This window comes from Lepisma saccharinum, chromosome 26 (assembly GCF_977018435.1).
Source record: "Lepisma saccharinum chromosome 26, izLepSacc3.1, whole genome shotgun sequence".
NCBI lineage: Eukaryota > Metazoa > Arthropoda > Insecta > Zygentoma > Lepismatidae > Lepisma > Lepisma saccharinum.
In genome coordinates this window covers 25,520,444-25,543,316 of record NC_139254.1, presented here as the reverse complement: position 1 = coordinate 25,543,316, position 22,873 = coordinate 25,520,444, and the positions used below count along the sequence as shown (strand labels likewise).

The 22,873-nt window shown below is 39.6% G+C and overlaps 1 protein-coding gene across 3 annotated transcripts in view; it reads right to left on the bottom strand.

The window, feature by feature from the left end:
- LOC145979847 (mitogen-activated protein kinase p38a-like) overlaps positions 1-22,873 on the bottom strand; it is a 78,674-nt gene that overhangs the window by 40,031 nt on the left and 15,770 nt on the right. For all 3 annotated transcript variants that reach the window (XM_083112882.1, XM_083112884.1, XM_083112883.1), the window contains exon 3: positions 14,090-14,148. In XM_083112882.1, the coding sequence (XP_082969008.1) occupies positions 14,090-14,148 (59 nt within the window). The remainder of the gene's footprint in view (positions 1-14,089; positions 14,149-22,873) is intronic.

Genomic DNA, 22,873 nt, shown 5'->3' with positions numbered 1-22,873 from the left:
ACGTCAAACTCCGCTATGTGTTCTTACGCTAGGGTTCCGTCGATCCAACCGGATATTTTTAACGCTGACCCTGGAGAAAGTATAACAGACTTTTTCAACACATATAAGAGAGTTTCTTCCATTTTAGGTTGGACCGATGCGCAAAAGGTCACATTTCTGCCTGCGTATTTAAAGAAAAGCGCGTTGGCTTACTGGGATTTGAATCGCGCCACGTTAGAAGGTCTAGAAGGGTTTCCACAGGTCGAAGAAGCATTGACTAAGGCTTTTCAACCACTTTTACCGGTCGGACAAGCTTATCTAGATTTAGCTGCAAGAAAGAAACAAACCGACGAGTCGATAGAGAATTATTTTTACGATGTGCTAAAAATGTGCAAGCGAGCAGATCCCAATATGAATGATGACGGGAAAATAAATTTTGTTTGTAATGGCTTGCCAGCACAAGACGCAGAAAGGTTAGTAACAATGAAAGCACAAACACTAGATGAATTGTTGGCTAATTTGCGACTTTTGGAACGCGCAAAACGGCAAGCAGACATCGCTTCGCGATCTTACGCACAGGTTGTCAAAGGTTCAAATGACAAGCAGAAAGAATTTAACGGAAGATCGGGAAGTGAAACGAGATATGTACACACGATGGAAGAATCTCGAAACGCTGACCGTGAGAGACGAAACAACCCTCCAGTTTCAAACACACACAGAGGTTCCAATAGAGGTAGAGGTTTTTCTAATTCCTTCCGAGGTAGAGCTAATAACGGCAATAACAGTAAGAACAATGATCGAGCTTGCTACTCGTGTGGATCAAAATTTCACTATGCGCGTTTTTGTCCAAATAAGGGTTCATATCCTTCAAATGAAAGATATTCCACCAATCGAGGACGTGGATCTTTTTCAATGCAAGGCCGTGATTCTAGAGGAAATAATCATAGGAATTTCGAACGAAATCCTAACAGAGGCCCCCGAACCCCTTCCCCTTTCCCAAGAAACTCGGGAAACCCAAACGCATAACGGGGATGCGCCACAGGGGTCGCCTTCGCCCAAATAAGCAAAAACCCCTGAGAGAGCGATCGTGTCGTGCAGAAAATTGTTCTTCTTTCTCATTAGGTGACGAGAATTACAACAAAAGACCGATGATAGATGTCAATATTTTTAGGAAAAAGATTCCAGCACTTATAGACACTGGTAGTACTTGTAGCCTATTACACTTTGGTATGTTACCGCGCCATCTCAAAATTTCTGCTAGGAAAACAGGTTCAGTGACATTGTCTACGTTATCAGGAGTTGCATCACGGAACACTCCAGTATGTAACTTTTATTTTTGGGTTGGACCACATAAGTTTTATATGCCATTAGCGGTTTGTGCTAATCCTTCGTTGCGAGACCGCATCATTTTAGGCGCAGACTTCTTTAATTGCTTTGTTAGATATTTGAACTCGTCCGGAGTAGTGTTACGTAAACCACAACCTTCCTTTGTACCTTATATTCGGGAAAGGTACACACCTATGGTGAATAACGAGATCCGAACCCTAGTACGGAAAGACGACCAAAGCAGAAGCACGACTAGACGATCGTCACCCGAAAAAGACTCTAAACGTATAAACACGGCATCAATAAAGGTTCCAAGCACTTTCATGCCTCCTAAGAAATTCGTCGCATTTGTTTCCGAGACTAATCGCGACCGAAACTTGCATACTGTCGTTTCAAGAACACAAAAGGAAAAGACAACGGAAGAAGCGCCGAGCGCGATTAACGATAACCTCCCTTCGGGTAGGAAGAGCACTGCTATGACATATTCCAGTGACGTAGCAGATAAGACTCTATTTGAGGAACTTCCGCACATGAACAAGGAGGAAAACAGGAAATGTTCATCCACCACAACCAAGCTAAAAGTTTTATCTTCGCATTCGGTGGTATTGGAGCCATACGAATATTCGGAATTAACTATAACTTTTGCTACAGCTGTTCCCAACAATGAGGATTTTATCCTTGAAACGAATAATGGTCTCTATGACCAGTATCGTTGCTTAGTCCCTCGCTTGTTAATAAATTCGTACACAACGACTCATATCCCAATCATTAACATGAATCATTTTCCGGTCACTTTTCCACAGAATTATGTAATTGGTATTTTATGCAAGCCAAAAATAATCTTTCCTTCTTCCCCTCGTCAGGATGAAATGCATCATCACGTGGATGTAATAAAGGATGAAAACCTGAAAAGTTCTTTCAAATTTGAAGACAAAGAATTCAACGTTGAGACCGACTTAGATATTTCATCTGATATCACGGACGAACAAAAACGCGAATTACTGACTATTTTGGAGAAATATAAGCACTGTTTTGCATCCTCGCCGGAACAACTTGGTGTCACAAACGCCTATGAAGTTACAATTCCACTCACTGATGATATTCCAGTTAGGCGCACTCCATACAGGGTTTCTCCTAAACAACGTGATTTTATCGAGTCGGAATTGAAGAAAATGCTTTCCTTAGGTATTATCCAGGAATCTGAGTCTGAATATGGAGCACCTATTATCCTTGTAGCGAAAAAAGACGGTTCTTGTCGCATGGTAGTAGATTTTCGCGGGATTAACTCGAAAATGAAGGTTCCAAACTATTGTTTACCAGTTATAGCAGATATCATTCACTATCTAAGTGGAGTAAAATACATATCTACGTTAGACCTCTTTTCAGCGTACCATCAGTTAAAAATTGCAGAGAAAGATAGGCATAAAACAGCCCTAGTGACCCCTCTTGGAACATATGAGTATACTCGGCTTCCTTTTGGGTTGGCGAACGCCCCAGCAGCATTTCAAAGGTGTGTAGATAAAGTTTTTGCAGGTCTTAAATGGAACAGTTTATGTGTCTTCCTGGATGACATAATAGTATTTAGCGAAACTTGGGAACAACATTTGGAGAGACTGGAAAAAATGTTTCTCGCTCTGGACCGAGCTAACTTAAAAGCTAAGCCTAGTAAATGTCACTTTGCCTACGCGGAAACAGAAATATTAGGACATGTAATAGGAAGAAACGGAGTCGCCACCGACCCGAAAAAGGTAGCAGCTATTAAGAAAATTCCAGTTCCAACGAACCTAAAACAGGTTAGATCGTTTCTTGGTTGTGCAAATTTTTTTCGTCGGTTTATAGAGGGCTTTTCATTAATTGCCAAACCTCTTACCGATCTTACAAAGAAAGGTGTACCATTTCTTATGGGTGAACATCAAATCGAAGCTTTTAACAAACTGAAAGAACGTTTGTCGTCCGCCCCTGTGCTACGACATTTTGATCCCAAATTGCCAATCGAATTACATTGTGATTCTTCAACAATGGGCTTCGGTTCAATGCTCTGTCACGTGACACGAGATCCAAATAATGAAAAGAAAACTATAACCCAGCCAGTTTCATTTTGTTCACGATTATTCACGGGACCACAGGTTAATTATAGTATTTGCGAAAAAGAAGTATACTGTCTTGTATTCTCTGTGCTTCACTTTCGTCAATACTTGACAGACACTTTCTTCACAGCAGTAGTAGATAGTGCAGGAGCTTGTTGGTTACGAACAGCTAAGGACCTCACCAATCGCTTGGCTCGCTGGAGCATACGGCTTTCGGAATTTAAGTTCTCAATTAGACACCGTCCAGGACGTCTTAATTGCGTGCCGGACTGTCTATCTCGCACTGCATCAGCTCCTTTAACAGACGAGGAACGTGATTTCATTGATCATGGGGATATAGTCGAGACTATAGATCAACAGGTTGATCTTGGGTCAACTGACCGCGCTACCATGATACGAAATCGCCAGATGCAGGATCCAGAAGTCAAGGCACTAATAGAATTAAAAGAACGCGACCCATCCCATCTATCTGTTCGTTATTACGAACTAGATAACGGAGTGCTATATAAGCGCAATACAGGCAGAAAGCTTCTGGTAATTCCCGATAACATGATACATGATGTGCTAACAGAGGTGCATGACTCACCGTACACCGGAGGACACTTAGGTCAAACTAAATGTTTGCAGAAGGTAAATGAAAGATATTACTGGAGAACATCGCGAAATGACGTAATACATTACGTACGCTCGTGCCTGATATGTCAAGAGAAAAACGCACTATCAGGAATGAAACAGGGTTATCTTCACCCTCTTCCGATGGGAAATATTTGTGAATCTTGGAGTTCAGATGTATTCGGACCAATAACGCCATCCAATGGTTACAAGTATATTTTGTTTGCTGTAGATTCACTCTCATCTTGGGTGGTTGCTCAACCTCTCAGAAGCTTATCTGCAAAGAAAATCGCTACCTTCTTTGTCCAGAAAATTTTTACAGTATATGGTCCAGTGTCCACTATTCTTACGGACCGTGGTTCTGTTTACCAAGCTGCCTTGGTGGAAAATATATTGAACGAACTTAAAATCAAACATCTGAATACCAGCGGCTATCACCCTCAGTGTAATGGAAAAGCAGAACGCGTAAATAGGAGCATTGCTAATATGCTCAGTAAATATACCGCTAAACATCAGAAAGACTGGGCGTCTTATCTGAATCTTGCAGTATATGCTTACAACTGTAGTCCCTTAGAAGGGTTATCAGGTTTATCTCCCTACGAAATCATGTATGGTCGTAAACCAAATTTTCCACTAGAAATAGGATTGAATTCAAATCCTGTAGACTCATTCTCTGAAAATTTTCGGAAACATGCTCGAACCATTCGTGATATAGCTAAAGAACTGCACAGTAAACGGCACCAGAACTCAAAACATCGGTACGACAATAACCGTCAAGAACCATCATTTGTTGTAGGTGACCTTGTTATGGTTTACATGCCTGCAAAACAAAAAGGACTTTCCGACAAATTACGACGTAAATATGATGGTCCATTTTCAATTACAAATGTCAGAGGAAAGAATGTTTATGATGTGGAACGAGTGAAGGGAAAGAAAACACTACGTGTGAACATTTCTCGCTTAAAGCAATACTGGCCACGATCAGGTCTTTCACAGTAAAGCAGGTTATTTTATGCACCAAGGTTAATCGGGACGCCGATTAACAACGTATTTAAATATAGTAGACGCATATATTATATAAAAAGGGTTTAGTTTCGAACATGGTTCTTTTGATTACCAGGCAAGTAGTTGCTACTTTTCATCGCATTCAGGAGAAATTCATTTCAGGGGCAATATATATATATATTTGTTATTTCGCTTAGGAGAAACAACAGCGGTATCTGGTTCTCAATTATTTTTCCTCCCCTGTTTATAGTGGATATTTCTATGGCTATCGCCACACAGGGAAGAAAGAAGGAATGAGCGATCTCAACTGTCTAGACAAACAACATATGCATGCAACTCGCTTCCTGACAACTTCCTCGTGCCGTGGCGATAGGCTCTTATCCCAGGCTCCGCGTGTTATCTATCAACCGAGTTGCGGTCTGCCTCTTATCTTATCTCTACAAGAAAGATCTAAACAAGTCGACTTCCCTATCTAATTCTCTTATTAAACTTCCAGAATAAAATAGCACACGATTGTTTCTTAAACTTGTTTTATTCGGTTATAGTAGCCCAAATTACAGATATACATATCTACTATAACATGCCATATGCATTATAGTCACAAAAATATATTTTTTTTTTCTTTTCAGTTGCCATAATTAACAGACTTTCTTAGGAAGGTAGGAAAACAGTTCTAATTTGTGCCTTACGCTACGCGTCTATACGCTTCGCCTTCATAAGACACGAAAGCACGCCAGTTGGCTAATCATCGCGCTTACGCTGTTTTAGCATTTTTTTTTTCTTTCTATCTACCCATTATCGTTACTATTATTTTAACTCTTTTAATATATATTTATCTATGTCTAACGGTTACCTGGGAAAAATCGTACTAGAAGGATTGGAATTAGTAATTACTCCTGCTGGGCCCCAATTTCAATCCATCATTCAAGGACTAGCTTCGCAGCTAAACGTTTCTCCATCGAGAGTTCTTGAACCAGTTAAAGTAGAAACAATTAACAAATATCTTTCAGTGTTATTTAAAACTCAGTCGGCCGACAAATTTTTCACGGATTGCACTGAAATTGCCCGTAATTTTATACGCATTCATATGAAAGCTGGTATTTATAGGAATTTTCCGATTAGCATCGGCGATAAAAGTAACACGGAAGTATTGCAACTTTTGCAACAGTTGGATACCCTCTTAGCTACAGAGGCGCCAAAAGAACGTTCCCCCTTGGAGTAACTACTGCTCTCGGAACTTCCTTAAGCATTCATGAAGTAAAAATGTGAAAGGCAATTTTAACACAGATTATAGATATGTAATAGTTTTTTTTTGCGTCAACAAAGCAAGCGTCGTCTACGTTAGTAGGCCTATCTCTATATTATATTCTTACCTGTAGATAAACAACATTTCTTTTTAGGGGGTACACAAGTTTTATCACGTTTTCATTTAACTTGGTCTTAATGATGCAGTATGGCAATTAATGTTGACCATTGGTTATTTCGATTGAGCACAGAAATTTTCGACATTCCAAGTGTTGGAAATATTAGAGACTCCGTGTCTGAGCAAGTAGTTTTTTCGGAGCTATTGTTATTTATAAAGTTTGTCAACGCTTGCGCAGTTACAGTAGAGAGAAAGAACGCCTTTCTTGAGGATTCCCTTTTATGTATTCAAACGTTCATTTTTAGATGTTACCAGCTCTATCACTTGGACTTCCATTTTGATTGTGAGTTCAACGTTTCCTTCCAAACTTTGGATTTATATGCTTACTAACATGAATTCTGATACCGTTCCCATTCACATTGACGAGAGCAGTCAAGATTCTATTACTAGCCTTTCGACTGTTCTTGTGCATGCTTTTCCTGATGACATGTCCATCTCGGATGACTCAATGGATAATATATCTATTCTTGTGAATGACGATGAATTTGCCCGGGGCATACTTCCAGAAGTTCCCAATTTACCTTTACATTTGTATTCACCAACCATGATGGATATTCAAGACGCTTTTATGCCAATAGGTCATGATGAGGAAATCGAATTATTAATTTTTACCTTTATGCATATCGATTTCGTACAGGCCTTTGTAACAGTGGAAAATGTGCACATAGATGAGGGCATTGATATCCTGCCCGCAGTCCTACCACGGGACTCTGCGGCTTTTCTTTATGTTGTCCATGACATTATTACATTCCTACGTGAGGGTCTACGTAGACTGGTGACTTCCGAGTCACGGACAACCTGGCTCGAAGAGAGAGCTATAGAGCTACGGAATTACATTGGGTCCATTGTTCAGGTGGCAGGAGATCTATGGACTCTTCATACCTGCCTCGATACTACAAACGGGTCATTGCATTACTGGCCTGTCTACCTTGAAGCTAGGGTAGGCTTATACGAACCGTAGTTCATTTATTGTGTATATACATATGAGTATTTGTACAGCTGGTTATGTTCGCGGTCTTATTCGACCTTGCTGAAGTACTCATATTATATCTACCTATACATATTTTTTTCTCATTATTATTTTTATTATTATTATTATATTGTTATTATTATTGGCAAAGTTATTACTGTAGGTGTTCAACCTTTGCCACTATTGTAATGTCTCGTACCAATATTATCATATATTCTTCTGAGTATTATTATTATTATTATTATTAGTATTAATAATATTATTAGTTATTGTTGTTTAGTTTTGCAACCGAGTGTCGTTTAGCGTTCATTTACAACCCATAGCATTTTCAACATGCTTTCCTTCAACCCTACAATGTCTGGCTATTGTCTAGGTCACAACTTATGTTACGTGTTTTAATTGCTTCGGGTCGAAGCAATAATTCCCAGGGGAGATATATAAGTGTATAGTATGGGCACTTATGCTATCTCTAGTTTCAGATATTCAAGATGCTTTTGGTATACCTAATTTTATTTTTGGATGATGTTTGGACCATCCCAACCATTAGGCTCATGCCTGGAGCTTACTGGCGCCAACTACCCAAGGTCATCCTCTATGAAGGAAGCGTCCCCCTTACCTACATGGAGTCTCTACCCGACCAAGATATTGTTGACTATTCTATGATGAACTTCGCTAAAAAGGATAAGGTAAATTACTTGGAAACAAACCACGAGGTAGAAATATTTCATTCCTTGGACAAAATGGTAAGTGAATTTCAACACTTATTTAGTGTTCATTTGAATAATACATATGTTGAATTTCCTCCACCTCCTGAGGAGTATTCCAGGGCTAAACGTGGACTTGGACTAAATTTCATTGGAAACTTTGCTAACTGGTGCTGCGGTATTTTGAGTGAGAACCAATTCCATGAACTTTTGGTGAATGAACACACTCTTAACGCTGAAATACATAAGGTCACGTCTAGTCTCAAAAATGAACATCAGAAAGTACACTTATTAAAAACGCAAATTCGTAATTTAATTCAACAGACAAACGACACGCTGATTACTGTTGAAACTCAAGTAAATTTACTAAAAACTAGTTTTGGAAATAAATTGACAGAAATGGCCAAAATCACCAATAGGACGACTCAAAACTTGAATATAATGGCTTTAAGATCTCTATTATTGCATCAGCTCTTGTTAAGCTCTATGATTAATTCCGAGATACGAGAATTAAGAACGTCATGTTTCGCAAACAAAATTCCGTTATATCTAATCAGACCTCAAACATTAAAACGAGACCTGAAACAACTAAAATTCACCTTAGCAGTAAAGGGATATCAGTTAGCTATACCTACTACTAATCTAATGAAATACTATACAGTGCCATTAGCTCATTGCTTGTTTTCACCTAAACAAGTAGTAGTCACATTAAAAATTCCGATCACGAAAATAGGTGAAAACCCTATCCTAGAAGAATTTCTTACGGTTCCATTTCGTTGGCTAAATAGCACTTGCAACATTATCCATCCGCCATTATACTCGGCAACAAGTTCAACTTCGGTTCGACTCCTGTCAGGGACCTTTTTGGCCACCTGCGACCCACACAATTCGCCAATGTGTTACTTACCTCGATTCGGTCACGATGCCACTTTAGGTTCTTCTTGTGCACAAAAGATCCGCCAAGGAGCGACTATTAGTGAGTTAGCTGGCCATTGCATGTATCAATGTTACGAAGGAAGTAACGTAATCGTGACGGAAGTATCGCAGGATCATTACGTAATCACCAACCCACCGCCCAAGATTAAAGGAGAATGCAACGGCAATGACATCATAATCGACACTTACAAAACTGAACCCGGAGCTTTGGAAGTCACTCTGCCATGTAATTGCTCATTGTCAATTACAGACGAAACTCATATTCCTAGAACTTTCCCCTGCTCTAGTGAAACGAGCGACGAGCTGCATAGTTATCATATTCTGCCAGCCTCGTGGGGCAAAATACCGACGATGAAAATAGATGTATTATTTTCTGGTAGTAAGGCAGCCGAGTTTAACCATTTCAACGACTGCCTAGACGCAAAGTGGCCCACAAAAATACCATTTCTAAAGATAACAACTCAAACAGAACCGCCTGAGGAAAATAATGAATTAATTGACGATTTAGACGATTTAGACACCGACATATATAAGGGAAACCTTTCCAAAATTTCGTTTAGTCTAATTTGGAATGTAGCACTCACTCTAATCACAGCATGGTTGATATACAAATATCGCTTATTGGCCACACAGTTAATTGCTTTAAAACAAGTCCAACCCTCAGAAGCACTGGAACCCTCACAGGAAGTATTCCATACAATCATTGATTACTCAATAGTTATAATGATTTTAATATTAGTTCTTGTGTTTTTAATTTGGATAATCAAGAGATATAAGGAAAGTTGTTGCCAACACAAACCTAATCAGAAAGCCCCAACTGCTTCTACAAGTGTACTATTTCATAATGACAAGGTGCAACTGACACCCAAAACCCCCAAAACACCACGACCTCTACCACGTACGTTCACACCAGCGCATAACCCGATACACATGAGCATGACAGCATGACTAGCCATGCTGACAATCTTAGTACATTCAATTATACCAATTAATGGCTTATCAATGAAAACCTTTGTCACCCCGGGAATTTATATGACAGAAATAGATCCCCCTATCTTATATACAACTTCTGTTCCTCTGCTGTACCGTTTACAGTACAATGCAGCCTTTACTGAGATTGTTGATTGGGAAAATTTACCCTTTTCTTTAGGAAATACCACGATTGCTACTGATCCCGCATTACAAGGGTGGAGTTATTTCTTAGCTTCCAAAACTCACATTCGCTCACTTTTCCTGAAAGATCCAGATATCAACAGAATCCAAACCAGAATACGGCAATTCCCTGCCGGTGACTGGATAGATATTAAGGAGCTTGCACTAAACATTCATCCCCAAATGCTAACTATGTTAATTTCCGCTTGTCAGAATAGGAAGATTCATCCTGCTCTGTTACCATTTCACATTCTGTTACAACATATTCAAGCTCTCACCAGTAAATTACGGAATTATAACTATACTCTAGCCATACCTTCTGATAACCTCGGACAGTATTACAACACACCTATACTCGAATGCACTATTGGGCCCACATATGCCCTCATTGCATTGAAAGTACCGCTAATCCAACGACGTTCCAGAATTAGGATATTTGATCTAAAACCCCTGCCCTTCCAGCATAACGATCAAATATGTCAAGTGCAAATAGTAAAGGATACAGTTATTTTCGATGAAATCGATCAAACCTATTTCGATCATTTATGTACCTTAACCACAGACACGTTATGCTTCATCTCTCCGATTAGGAATGTAGTTACTACAGAACACCAATGTGTTAGATCAATTATTAGCGAGAATGTACCTTCTGTCGTACGAAACTGTCCCCTACACTGTCACACTGACTCGATGGTTAATCTACCTGTATTACTAAATGTTTCCACTTATTTAGTACTCTCACCAATGGATGAAGAGATCAACGTGAAATGTGAAAGCATCTTATTTAGCTTCAAGAGGAACTCTCCCTATGGCACATTAGTTGTACAACTTGGTTGTCAATGTACACTCTGCGTCTTTTCTAGGTGTTATCAAGCACAATTTCCTTGCATTTTACCCAATCAGTCAAGAGCACAAATCTCTAATTTTATTCCTATCCACTGGATAAATTATCAATCCACAAACATCACTAACTATGAATGTACAACCGAATTAATTGACAAACCTGCATGCACCATGGTCAGTCATCAGACACAACACTTGAATGGAGACCCAATATCACTAGTCCCTACTCATGCCTGGTTGAGCATTATGACTGGTATAGTCTTCCTTATCATAGCATGGATCCTATACAAGGTCCATTGCAGAAAATCGAAGCCATTGAAACCTACCTCTGTTCCGATGGGCATGAAAACAAATACCATGAGAGCTCCATCTTATGAAGCACCGAAATGTCCCATTTATGAAAGTATTCTAGAATAAATTTCACTTTTCTAATGACACATAAGTTTCAGAGTATGGACATCTTTATTCTCCAAGATGACCAGGGCCCGGGACAAGTCATCCCTGAGAGGACTTCCCTGACTCTATAAGAATCTTCAACTTGATGGACTCAACTACGGAGCACCACATTCTTCCCTTCGGCTGAGAACAACAACAATGACCTGAGCACTGCATCCAAGAGACATTCGCGCAAGAACTACCATAAGTGAAGTGAAAAGTGATACCTATCTAAAGGACATTACTAGCCAGACAAAAGGCCAATATATTATTGTAATTATATCAAATATAGCTAGTACTTCAAAGGCCATATCCATGATATCCATATATATATATATTCTCAATTTTAATCTTAGCTTTGACTGCCACATACATTATATACAGGGCATGTCAATACTTAGCTTAGATGGGGGCCATCTAAGATAAGGAGGGGCGTTATGTAACGTACAGCTCATTGTGCTGCATAAAAGGGCGTTGCCACTAAGGAAGTGTAAAAAACAGAACTCAAGCAGGAAGTAAGGACTTACGTCACATACACTTGTCTCATCCTTGACGCGTGTGATAAAGACAAGGCCCTTCCTCCCCCCCTCTTCTTAGTCAAGGGCAAGGTTACCGTAAAGGCGACCAACTGGAAGTTGAGGTGGTTTAGTAAAAATAAACAAGGCCAAGACCTTGGCCCTGACAACAGGCCTCAAGGCCTCCTAACCACAAGAAAACCTCCGTCAGGGCCAGCAAGGCCAAATGGACAGATTACGAAAATAGCCACAAGGTTGGGAGCACTAGGAGCTGGGTTGAGGACGAAGACAAGGTCGTATTGTGAATATATACTTCTTGCAAAACGAGGTTCGGGGTCTGTGTCCTGCCGGCTTGTGTGACGACGAGAGGCCGCCCTGCCTGACGCCGCTGCTATCTTAGAGGGTAAGACCCATTTTTACTAAGTGGTCTCTCCACTTAGAACTTGTCTATTAGCTATAATCAGGATATGGCCATGAAGCTAGCAATCAGTACTTAGGTACTATAGTGTAGGTCTAAGATAATAAACATATGTCATGACAAGAAACAATGCCTTTTAGTTGAAGAGTTAGTGTTAAGTTCTTAGTTATTAGGAACCCCACGCAAAAGCGTTACATTACTCATTCTTACATTTAGAATTTATATTGTTCAAAAAGATGCAGTGGGGAGGAGTGCTTGTAGAATTTATTTTTTTAAAAAAAGATGCAGAAGTTTTGAATATACAGCCACTTTTACAAACCTATCCCATAATAATATGGTGGTGACAAAGGCAAATAAAGGGAAACAAAGGACTTTTTCAAACTTCGCTTGTTAATAGATATATTGTTTTGTTGGTTGGTTGATTTGGTGTTTTAAGTCCACTTTATGCACAGTAAGGCTAATTGGGACTGGACCTAGAGTTTAAAGTGGGATCCGAACCACTATATGCCTCCACCAGGTATCGAACTCGGGACCCCTTGATTATAGGGCAACGACGCTACCACTGCGCCATCGGAGGCAGGTTTTGTAATTCAAGTATATCATACCTTCATTATATACAGGGTGACGGAAAAGTCAGTTTACCCAAAAAGCACATTGATAATAGTATTACAATAGTGTATGTGCTTCTTGTGCTAAGTAATATTTTTAGGTATACATTTGGTAATATTGTCATGTGACACTGGCAACAGTGCACTCGTTATTCTTTTGTCGACGGATGAGGCCCAGTTCAAACTTAACGGCCTTGTGAATCATCATAATTGTGTCTACTGGTCTGATAGAAATCCACATGCAATTATGGAACAGGTGCTAAATGCGCCTGTTAGTTGAACTTGAAAACAACCCCACTTATTCAGATCACTGTTTTGTATTGCAGCAAGATGGAGTTCCTCCACATTATGTATGTGACGTTTGATTTTTTTTTAGATGACGCATTTGAAGAGTGGATAGGACACCGTGGTATCATTGATTGGCCTGCACATTCTTATGATTTGACGCCATGTGATTTTGCTTTATGGGGAATTGTTAAGGATATGGTATACTCATCATCACCGGCAGATTTGGATGCACTGAAAGACTCAATTATCAATGTGTTTCATGTCATCAACAATGATACAAGTTTACTGCATCGGATTTGCAATTCTGTTGTTGATCGTTGCACACAATGTATTGCAAACAATGGAGGACACTTTGAGCAAAACCACTGAAACTGTAATTTTGTGTACCTACTTGAATTTTGTATGTATACTTGAATTTTGTGTATAAACTTGAATTTGTGTATGGGTAAACTGACTTTTGTGCCACAGAACTGAAATAGAGTGTATAGCATACTTCTCACGAAATTGAATGTTAAGAGGTTAGGTTAGGTTAGGTTACATGTGGCAGTCGTAATTTTGACAGTCAGTCGGCTAAAGGTTAATTGTTACAATTTTCAAGCACCGGTAATGGTATCGGTGAGAATTGGTACAAGTATCGGAATTGACTCAAAGTGGTATTGGCTCAGCCCTAATTATTATTATTATTATCATAATTGTGCAAGAAATTTCAAAGAGTATTAATATATATCTGTATATGCTTACACTGAATATGGTAACACCTAATATTAAACTAAGAAAATGTAACTCACACATCCTGGAAATCTTCCAAACTGCTTGACGGACTGAAAACATCCAAAAGCCCTATCACCTGCAAGGAAAACAATCAATATATGAGAACTGTAATTTCTAGTCGTATTGTTACAAAAGTCTTCCAAAGATCAACTCATATAAAATGCTAAATTTTCATTATTGGGAATTAGTACAAATGAATAATGTGTTTAGCATGTTATTTTAACCACCAAAATGGAATTTCAGGAAATTCCGAATGGTTTGCAGTGTTGCAAAAATAAAAGTGTGAACATACATATAGCGAATACGATACATCTGTGTATGGTTACAGTCACATTCCTCTCCATCTTTCTGTAAGTGAGAGAATTCTGACTACTGTCCACAAAACAATACTTTTACCAAACTGTTCTTGAACACACTAAATTCACATAGAAAATTTGCAATTTTCAAAGAGTTCCTCATAGGATATGTGGTATATTTTGCAAAGCACATGAAATAATACATTTGCATTATTTCGCCACTTAGTATAAATGAAAAATATATGTCATTTTATCCATTCTGTGAAAATGTCATTGTACAGAGTGGCTACAAAAACCCATTGCCCTATAATAATAAACAAAAGTAATAACTACTTTGAAGTAGTTTTATTAGTATTTACTGACAACTTAAAATGAATTTAAGACACTCTTGTGTGATGCAAACCATTAGTTACTCAAAGCTCAGTGTGTGGACCATCATTCTCATGACAAGGGATAATATACCAGCACGTTCTATGGGACAATTTTCGATGTATTAGGTTCAGTCAATAAATAATGAGGCAGAGGATATTACACAAAAACTATGGTAATTAGAAATGGGTCGAAGGGCCCGAAATGGAGGTGCAGGTTGACGAAACTGATTCGCGTGCGTTTTCCCCTCTAGATGGCATTATGTGTCTGGCAAGGTATGCGCAAAGGCTGCTAACCGAGCAGCGGGTGTGTCCAGTCATTCCGTGTTTGACTGTGACGCGTAATGCAGGCATCCAAAGAGGAGCAGCGGGGTGTTGTGCGCTTCTTGACAGTGGAAGGTGTAGGGGATCGTGAAATCCATCGACGAATGGAAATAATATATGGGGGGTACTGTATGTCCCGGGCAAGGGAGTGCAGGAGTGGAACAAACATCTTCACGAAGGACGCATGTTGCTTGGGGACGACACGCGGAGTGGACAGTGCGGCTTAGTCATGGTACGGTCCACACAATCATCAAGGACACATTGAAGTTGTGATATTAAACACACGAGAGAAACAGGACATGACATAGAGTGGGATGAGGCTAAGCAGATAGGAAGGGAGAAGAGAATGCTAGTGAGAAAATGGAAAGGGGCCAAGAAAATAGAGAAGAAAGATGAAGGAGACACAATGAACTGGAATGGGGGCTGATGATAGAAAGAGTGGAAAGGACAAGAGAGAAAGAGGAGAGAAGAAGGAAGAAGAATGAAGGAAATAGAGCATGAGATAGAGAGTCCAACCACATTCACTTTGAAATAAAAGTAAAGTTGACAAGGGAAAACCACCCGCTAGAATGTTCCAGAACAACTTTCTAATAGTCTGGAGGGGAGTATTTTTGTGTATGTGTATATATATCGTCCTGTTCTTGTACCTTGTTACATTAGTACAGTCACGGACACTGACGGATTGTAACGATTCCATTGAAAGTCAATGTATTCATTACAAGCTGACAGTGTCTGTGACTGTACTTGGTACATAGTCTGAAGAAGACCTTGCTAGAAGGTTGAAACGTTACATTTAGTTTATGTTTTATAATAAAATAAATTTCTGCCTTGGTCAGCATATTGAGTTTTTCATGTTGAAGTTCCGTAAAGTGTGTGCTCAATGGTCCCGCATCAGTTGACACCAGAATAAGAGGCCTGTCGCATGGACAAGAGGCCTGTCCCATGGACATGTCTCTTCAATCGCTGGAGCATTATGACGACGGTGGGGATGATCTCCTCTCAGCAATTGTTACCGGCGACGAAAGTTGGTGCCACCAATTTGAGCCCAAGTTGAAACGGCAATGCATGCAGAATCCCCTAAACCAAAAAAGTTCAAGACCCTCCACACTAGTGGCGGCATGGTCATGCTTTCGTTCTTCTTCGATCGCAAGGGACCGCTCCTAGTTGACTTCCTGAAACATGGAGCTACGGTCAACGCCCAGCGGTATTGTGAAACGTTAACAAAGCTCAGGAAGGCAATCAAATCGAAATGTACCAGTCGCCTCTCTCGTGGTGTCGTCCTATTGCACGACAACACTAAACCACACACAGCCAATACAACAAAGGAATGTCTGAAAAAATTCAGGTTGAAAGTCCTGAGCCACCCCTCCTACAGTCCAGATCTGTTCCCGTGTGACTTGCACATCTTCGGTGAGCTCAAAAAAGCACTGCGGCGACAACGGTTTCAATTGGACGATGCTGTCAAGGAGTGCGTGCACAATTGGTTCCAACAGCAGCCAAAGGAGTTCTACGAGCATGCCATTTTGCAACTGGTGTCACAATGGGATAAATGCCTAAACAGTGGTGAAAAATACTTCTGAGGTTCGTTACGTAAGTACTGTAAAATAGCCTCTGTCTCATTATTTATTGACTGAGCCTCATATTTCCTTTTCCCTTATGCTCCCTGGGGAAAGAGTTTATATTCCCAATGCAAAAGTGTTGGTTTCAGAAGAGGATCCTGCTGAAAAAGCTGCAGGAAGTCAGTACACACTTCTTGAATACTCTTTCCTATTTGATTCATTTTGCGCACCCAACTTCTACCAGTAACACATTCATCAATAGTCTAATTACAAGCATCCTATAGTTTATGTGATCCAAAATTAAAGACGACTGAGTTTGTGATTTAAGTCCACTTTATACACAGTAGGGCTAATTGGGACTGTACCTACAGTTTAAAGTGGGATCCGAACCACTATGTCCCTAGACTGGGTATCGAACCTGGGACCCCTTGATTACACGGTGATGACGATACCACTGCGTCATCGGGGAGGTCTCCGAAATGGAAGAAAAATATGTGTCAAGTAGGGGTAATAGGACTTTGTGGCCACCCTATAGACAAGTGTAATTTTGCAACATTTCAGGTCTCTAGTGTCCTGTAAGCCCAAGCTAATGCATGGGATACTTTGACACATTTTATTAATACATTATACTCTCATATGAATTGAAATAATGTAAACACTTGGTGTTTCTGCTCCAGACCACACAAACATCAAGAAGTTAATGAAAAATATATAACATGATGAAATTTGGAAATCAAGATATTATAAATTATGGCAGTAAACCAATGCAAAAATGTATGAGTGATTTTTGTGGAAGCATTTTAGTGAAAAAAGTTTATGTATAACTGTTTGATGGTGCAATGCGATAAGTAGAACAATAAAATTTGCTTGTTTTGTTGAAACAACAAAATGCATTCTTCACTGTGTCTTGTAGTGAAGCCAAAGGTTTATTGAAAGGGTAGTTAAGTGATTCAGAACATGCAAAAAATAGCATCAGCTGCTGCAGGTAGAGGAGTTGTCACTGTGCCAAGAACTAAAATTGGTTCTGGCTCAGTGACAAACAACAACCTTTCTCGCCCATGTGTCCTTGCCTCATGGTTTAGCTGAGAAATGAATGTGCATTGTTCAAGTAACCTTCAATAAAAAGTAGGTATATAAGCTTGGGTTTCAGTAAAGTTGCACAGCACACATGTATAATGATTTGAAGAGGAATGCAAAAAGACTGACCCATGCTGTTATCTACACTGATGGCACAGTAGTAAAAATGTTGTCTTGGAATAAAGGGGTCCTGGATTGAATCCATGGTCAAGACGTCCCCAGAATTACAAAAATTTATTTCCCCTGACCAAATGCATAAAAAATTTCTGACCTCACACAAGCAGCTTTGTTTGAGTTTTTCAATAACTGTGCCATGATCTCCTAATAAAAAAAAAAGGGGTAAAGTGCTCCCCTGTGCTTAGCACCATGCCATGAAGGCATATAGGGGGTGTGAGGGTAATGCCCCACACTTTCTTGATCCGGTCGTGAGTGGGGGTGATGTGATCAGCATCACACCCCTGACTGCCTTTACCCCCCGGGGTTTCCCCCAGGTAGCCATGTTATTCGATGCTGGGTGGGCGCCGGGGCCGCTTCCTCATTGATTAAAAAATATTTTTGAGTCAGTAGGGTTTTTGCTAACTATATGGAGTGCTCAAACAGATGATTACATTTCTTTATAATTACTTTTCAATTTGCCTACAACTTCCACCTTTAACCCAAAAACACACCTTTTTAACATTACTTTATATCATGGTTTTTACTACAGGGTGCAGCACATAAAACCAGCCCGCTATAATCCCGATGTAATTGCTTTGCTAATGAACATGTCAACAGAAGATGGCATTGCATGAGTTACTAATTCTGTTTCTCACCAACAGGTGTCTTGTGAACCCGTGGTCGAGTGAAAGCAGTTGAGAATCAGGCCTTGTTGGGTGAAGCCGTGATAATGTCGTATTTGATTCCTGAGCGTGTTGCAATTGTTGAAGCTTTTGTGCGCACCGGAACCTTTGTGCAAATAAGGAAGTTGTTTCAGGAGAAATTTCCAGGACGTCCTGTCCCAGCAAAATGCACAATACAGGATTTGATTGGGAAATGGAGGCGTACAGGATCTGTTGCAAATGCTCCCAGGGACAGACGACCATCTGTCTGCACACCTGAATTACGGAGGCAGGTGCAGAACATAATGGCGAGAAGTCCTCGTAAATCAACGAGGAAATTAAGTCAACAGGTTCCAGCTAGTGAGCGAAGTTGTAGACGTGTGTTAAGGGCGATGAAGTTAAAACCTTACCGGATAAGTGTAGTGCAACAAATGAGGGAGCTTGACCCGGGGAAGAGGGTGGATTTTTGTTCATGGCTATTGACGAATGTTGCCAGTGGTGTTTTGGATCCATTGATGCTCATCATGAGTGACGAGGCGTGGTTTCACCTGTCGGGATATGTAAATTCCCAAAACAATCGCTATTGGTCGTCACAGAATCCACACGTAATCCACGACCAGCCATTGCATGATGAAAAGATTGGTGTTTGGTGTGCCATTTCCGCACAACGCGTTATGGGGCCCATATTTTTTGAAACCACAGTAGACAGTAACGTGTATTTGGGAATTCTGGAAGAGTTTTATGAACAATTGACAGAAGAGGAGCGTCAGTTCTGTTACTTTCAGCAGGACGGATCAACAAGCCACACATCAAATGCTTCACTATCCCGTGTGCATGAAATGTTTACTCCAGAGAGGACAATTAGCAAAGGCCTGTGGCCTCCTCGGTCACCTGACTTGTTAACTTGTGAGTTTTACTTGTGGGGAATGTTAAAGGGGAAAGTAATCGAAACAAATCCACACACAATTGACAAACTCAAGACCTCCATCCAGAATGTCATGAACAGCATCACCACTCAAGAATTAACAAAGGTGTACATGGATCTCCTGAAACGTGCTCAGACGTGTGTTGAAGTGGGTGAAGGACACTTTCAGCATCTATTGTGAAGGTGAGAAATCTTAACACACAACATTAAATTTCATTTGGTGTATTGCTTTTGTTTTAATTTCACTTAATCATTCAAATTGTTCATCTAATGATATCTTATGAAGGAACGGGCTGGTTTTAAGTGCCGCACCCTGTATTAAAGAACACTCAACAAACTTGATAAATAGTTTTTAGAATAGTTACAATATATACATTGCAGTTAGAGTAATATACTAGTGAAGTTGCGGCTGCTACCTATTCACGCCCTCGCACGTGCAAACCCAAATAAATGTCTAATGTAATTAATTTTTATTATATTTATTCATTGAACACCATTTCTTCAAAACATCAAATGTTCCCGGGCCACATCACCTTCCATTTACTTCCTTACGTCAGCTTTTCTACCAGAGTAACACACGTCAAATGTGCATGAACAAAATTGCGAAGTGCATACTGGTGCATACTGAAGTGGTTCTGAGTTCGACGGCAGGTACACGAAGCAGAAAGCCTCTTCTTATAGATTGGATCACTGGGCTCTCGGACTCGCCTCGCACCAAGAGTTGAGACACAGTAGCTACAGGCATACGGTGTTTCCTCTTCATCATGTAGTGTTGCAATCTTTCCATTCCTTGCGTGTCGAGAACAACCCACGGATCATTGCAAATTGAGGGATTATTTTTTTCTTTTTTCCCCCCAGAAAGAAAATTTTCGATCTCTCTCACCTCTCATGGTTTGGTCAGATCTCGAATGCTGAATTTTCTATAGGTCACAATTCACGAGAAACACCAAACAACAAATTTTTTCTCGATTAAAGAAATCACTGGGGTATTTTGAATTTGTAATAAACCTTATTTTTATAAATGTTCATGAAATATCTGCTATCGGCTCATTTTCAGCGAATGGTACGTCATAACTTGGATTGCTAATACGATTAGTAGAAAGGGGCGGGAATAATTTGGTGGGGGGTAACAACACTCCTTCTGGATGCAAGGCCGAGGTGCACACCCATAGACCCAGACCACCAGCCGCCACTAAACTAATATTTATAGTGATATTGTTTGGAATTTTCTATAGATAAGATACAGAAGGAATATAGTACACCATATTACTTTCACTACTGAACACATATTATACCAGACATAGTAGGAGGATCGCAAAAGATTATATCTCTAGTTCTCTCCTTGCTTTTGGTCTAAATCTTTGAACTCATGATCAATTTATCTTCTTCCAACCTCCATGGGGGAGTAGTTAGCACAGCACACCAGGTTCAAATTCCAGCCCGGGCATGGGTGTTCTTTATGAGTGCCCCTTCATCAATTACATCTCATCACCACTCATCCTCATCATCATTAGCCAAAAGTAACATAAAAGCAACACTAAACAACTAAATTAAATCAATTATTTTTATTTTGTTTCGTTTTCTCCCTTCTTCCTGTTTTCCTAAGGAAATCTTCATATCTCTGCAAAAGAAGTACTCAGTCTCCTGTTAATTGTACTGTGCCTACTCTTCCCGTATTTCTAATAACCCCGACTAGTTTGCTGTACCCTTTTGACTCTTCCTGCATTGTGCATCTAGTTGGTCACATGGTGCAACACCGAAATGTCTACTTGGATGATTTGGTGTCAAGTAGTGTATTTGGTGTCTGCACTGTTCACACTACATTCTGGAGCAGTGTGTGGCATATGTACATGTGATGCATGCTAACTAATCAAATGAACGTCTAAAGCAGCAGACAGATATTTGTTGAATCTTCAGAAATTAGACACCACTATCCATCTACTTAGTTGAACGTCATTTCCTTGCACCAGCCTGACACCGGGATACACCTGCCCTACACATAGTGTCGAAAAGGGCAGCGAACTAGACGGAGCTAATAGCATCCAAAATTGTTCTGTGATACATAAGAGATTTTTCAACAAATTTTTCCACAAGAAAATGCTTATTCACAGAAAATTCACCTTCCACTGAATGAGACAGATTTTTATGATATCCCACAGTTTGCTGAATTGTTTTCCATCATCCAGTAGAGCTATGTACAGTCACGGACACTTCTGGGTTGTAACAATCCCATTGAAAGTAAACAGGATCATTACAATCCAGAAGTGTATGTGACTGTACAATTAAAAGGAAATATTCATTTGTAATTTATTTATTTTTATTTAAAAGTGTTTTTAAACTGCCGAGAACAGCTTTTCAGCCTTAATACAGCAGTACTACATGTTACATGGTTACAAGGTTACATGTTACAATGTATCCAAAACCACAGTATTGGACAAGAGAGCATTTCAATATATTTAGCAAACATAACCTAAAACTACAAGAATTTTAAAAATGCATTAAAAAATATACAATTGTTATATTTCAACTATAGAACTATAAAAGAGTTAATTAATTAATTATCATTATATATGAAGTTGAAATTGTTTTAACAACGTTATCAATATCTATCTCACAGTATTCGAATTATAACTGTTTATGAGATACAGAAAACAACTGTTATTTTTGTAGTTCTTATCAAGACATAATAATTCACTATTTCCTCTCAAATTGTATGATTTCACCTTAACCTTTTGAGTCCCAAGGCCATTTTCACAAGTAAGCCTCTCGGTCCCGAGCCGATTTTGAGCAAAATGCAGAGTTTCAATTAAATGAGTGTAGATCGGAGACTAATTGCCCTAGAGAGATGAGTGATATACCATTGTACGTGGAATGAACCAGAGATTCAGACTATATGAAATTCGGCGTATATGTGGCGGGGGGAGGGGGCTAACTCTCAAAATTACAAAATTTCGGAAAAAAAAATTGGTTCCCCCACCCTCCCCCCAAGAAAAAAGTACATGACAATGTCGACATGCACATGGAAATGATCGCTGACATGTAAGGAACACAAAAATATTTGCATTATTATTATTTGACCAATGTAACTTGAGTTGTACCCCCAAAAGGAATGGTCGGCACGCCACTGATTCAAGCTTCAAAATGCAGCAGTACCTTGAAATGACTATAGCTCAGAAACTAAATGCCCTAGAGATATGAAAGATATACCGTTGTACGCAGAATGAATCACAGATTCAGACGATATATAATTTATGCACATTCGGCGTATATATGGAGGGGGAAAGGGGGGAAATTCCCTGAAAATACTTTTTTTTAAAAAAAAATGGGGTCAAGTATCTATCATCAAAAAAAATTCAAACAAATCCATGACTATGGAGCAACTTTTTGTCTTTCAATGGGGTGATTTCACGTGGAATGACTGATCAGAAGTTTTC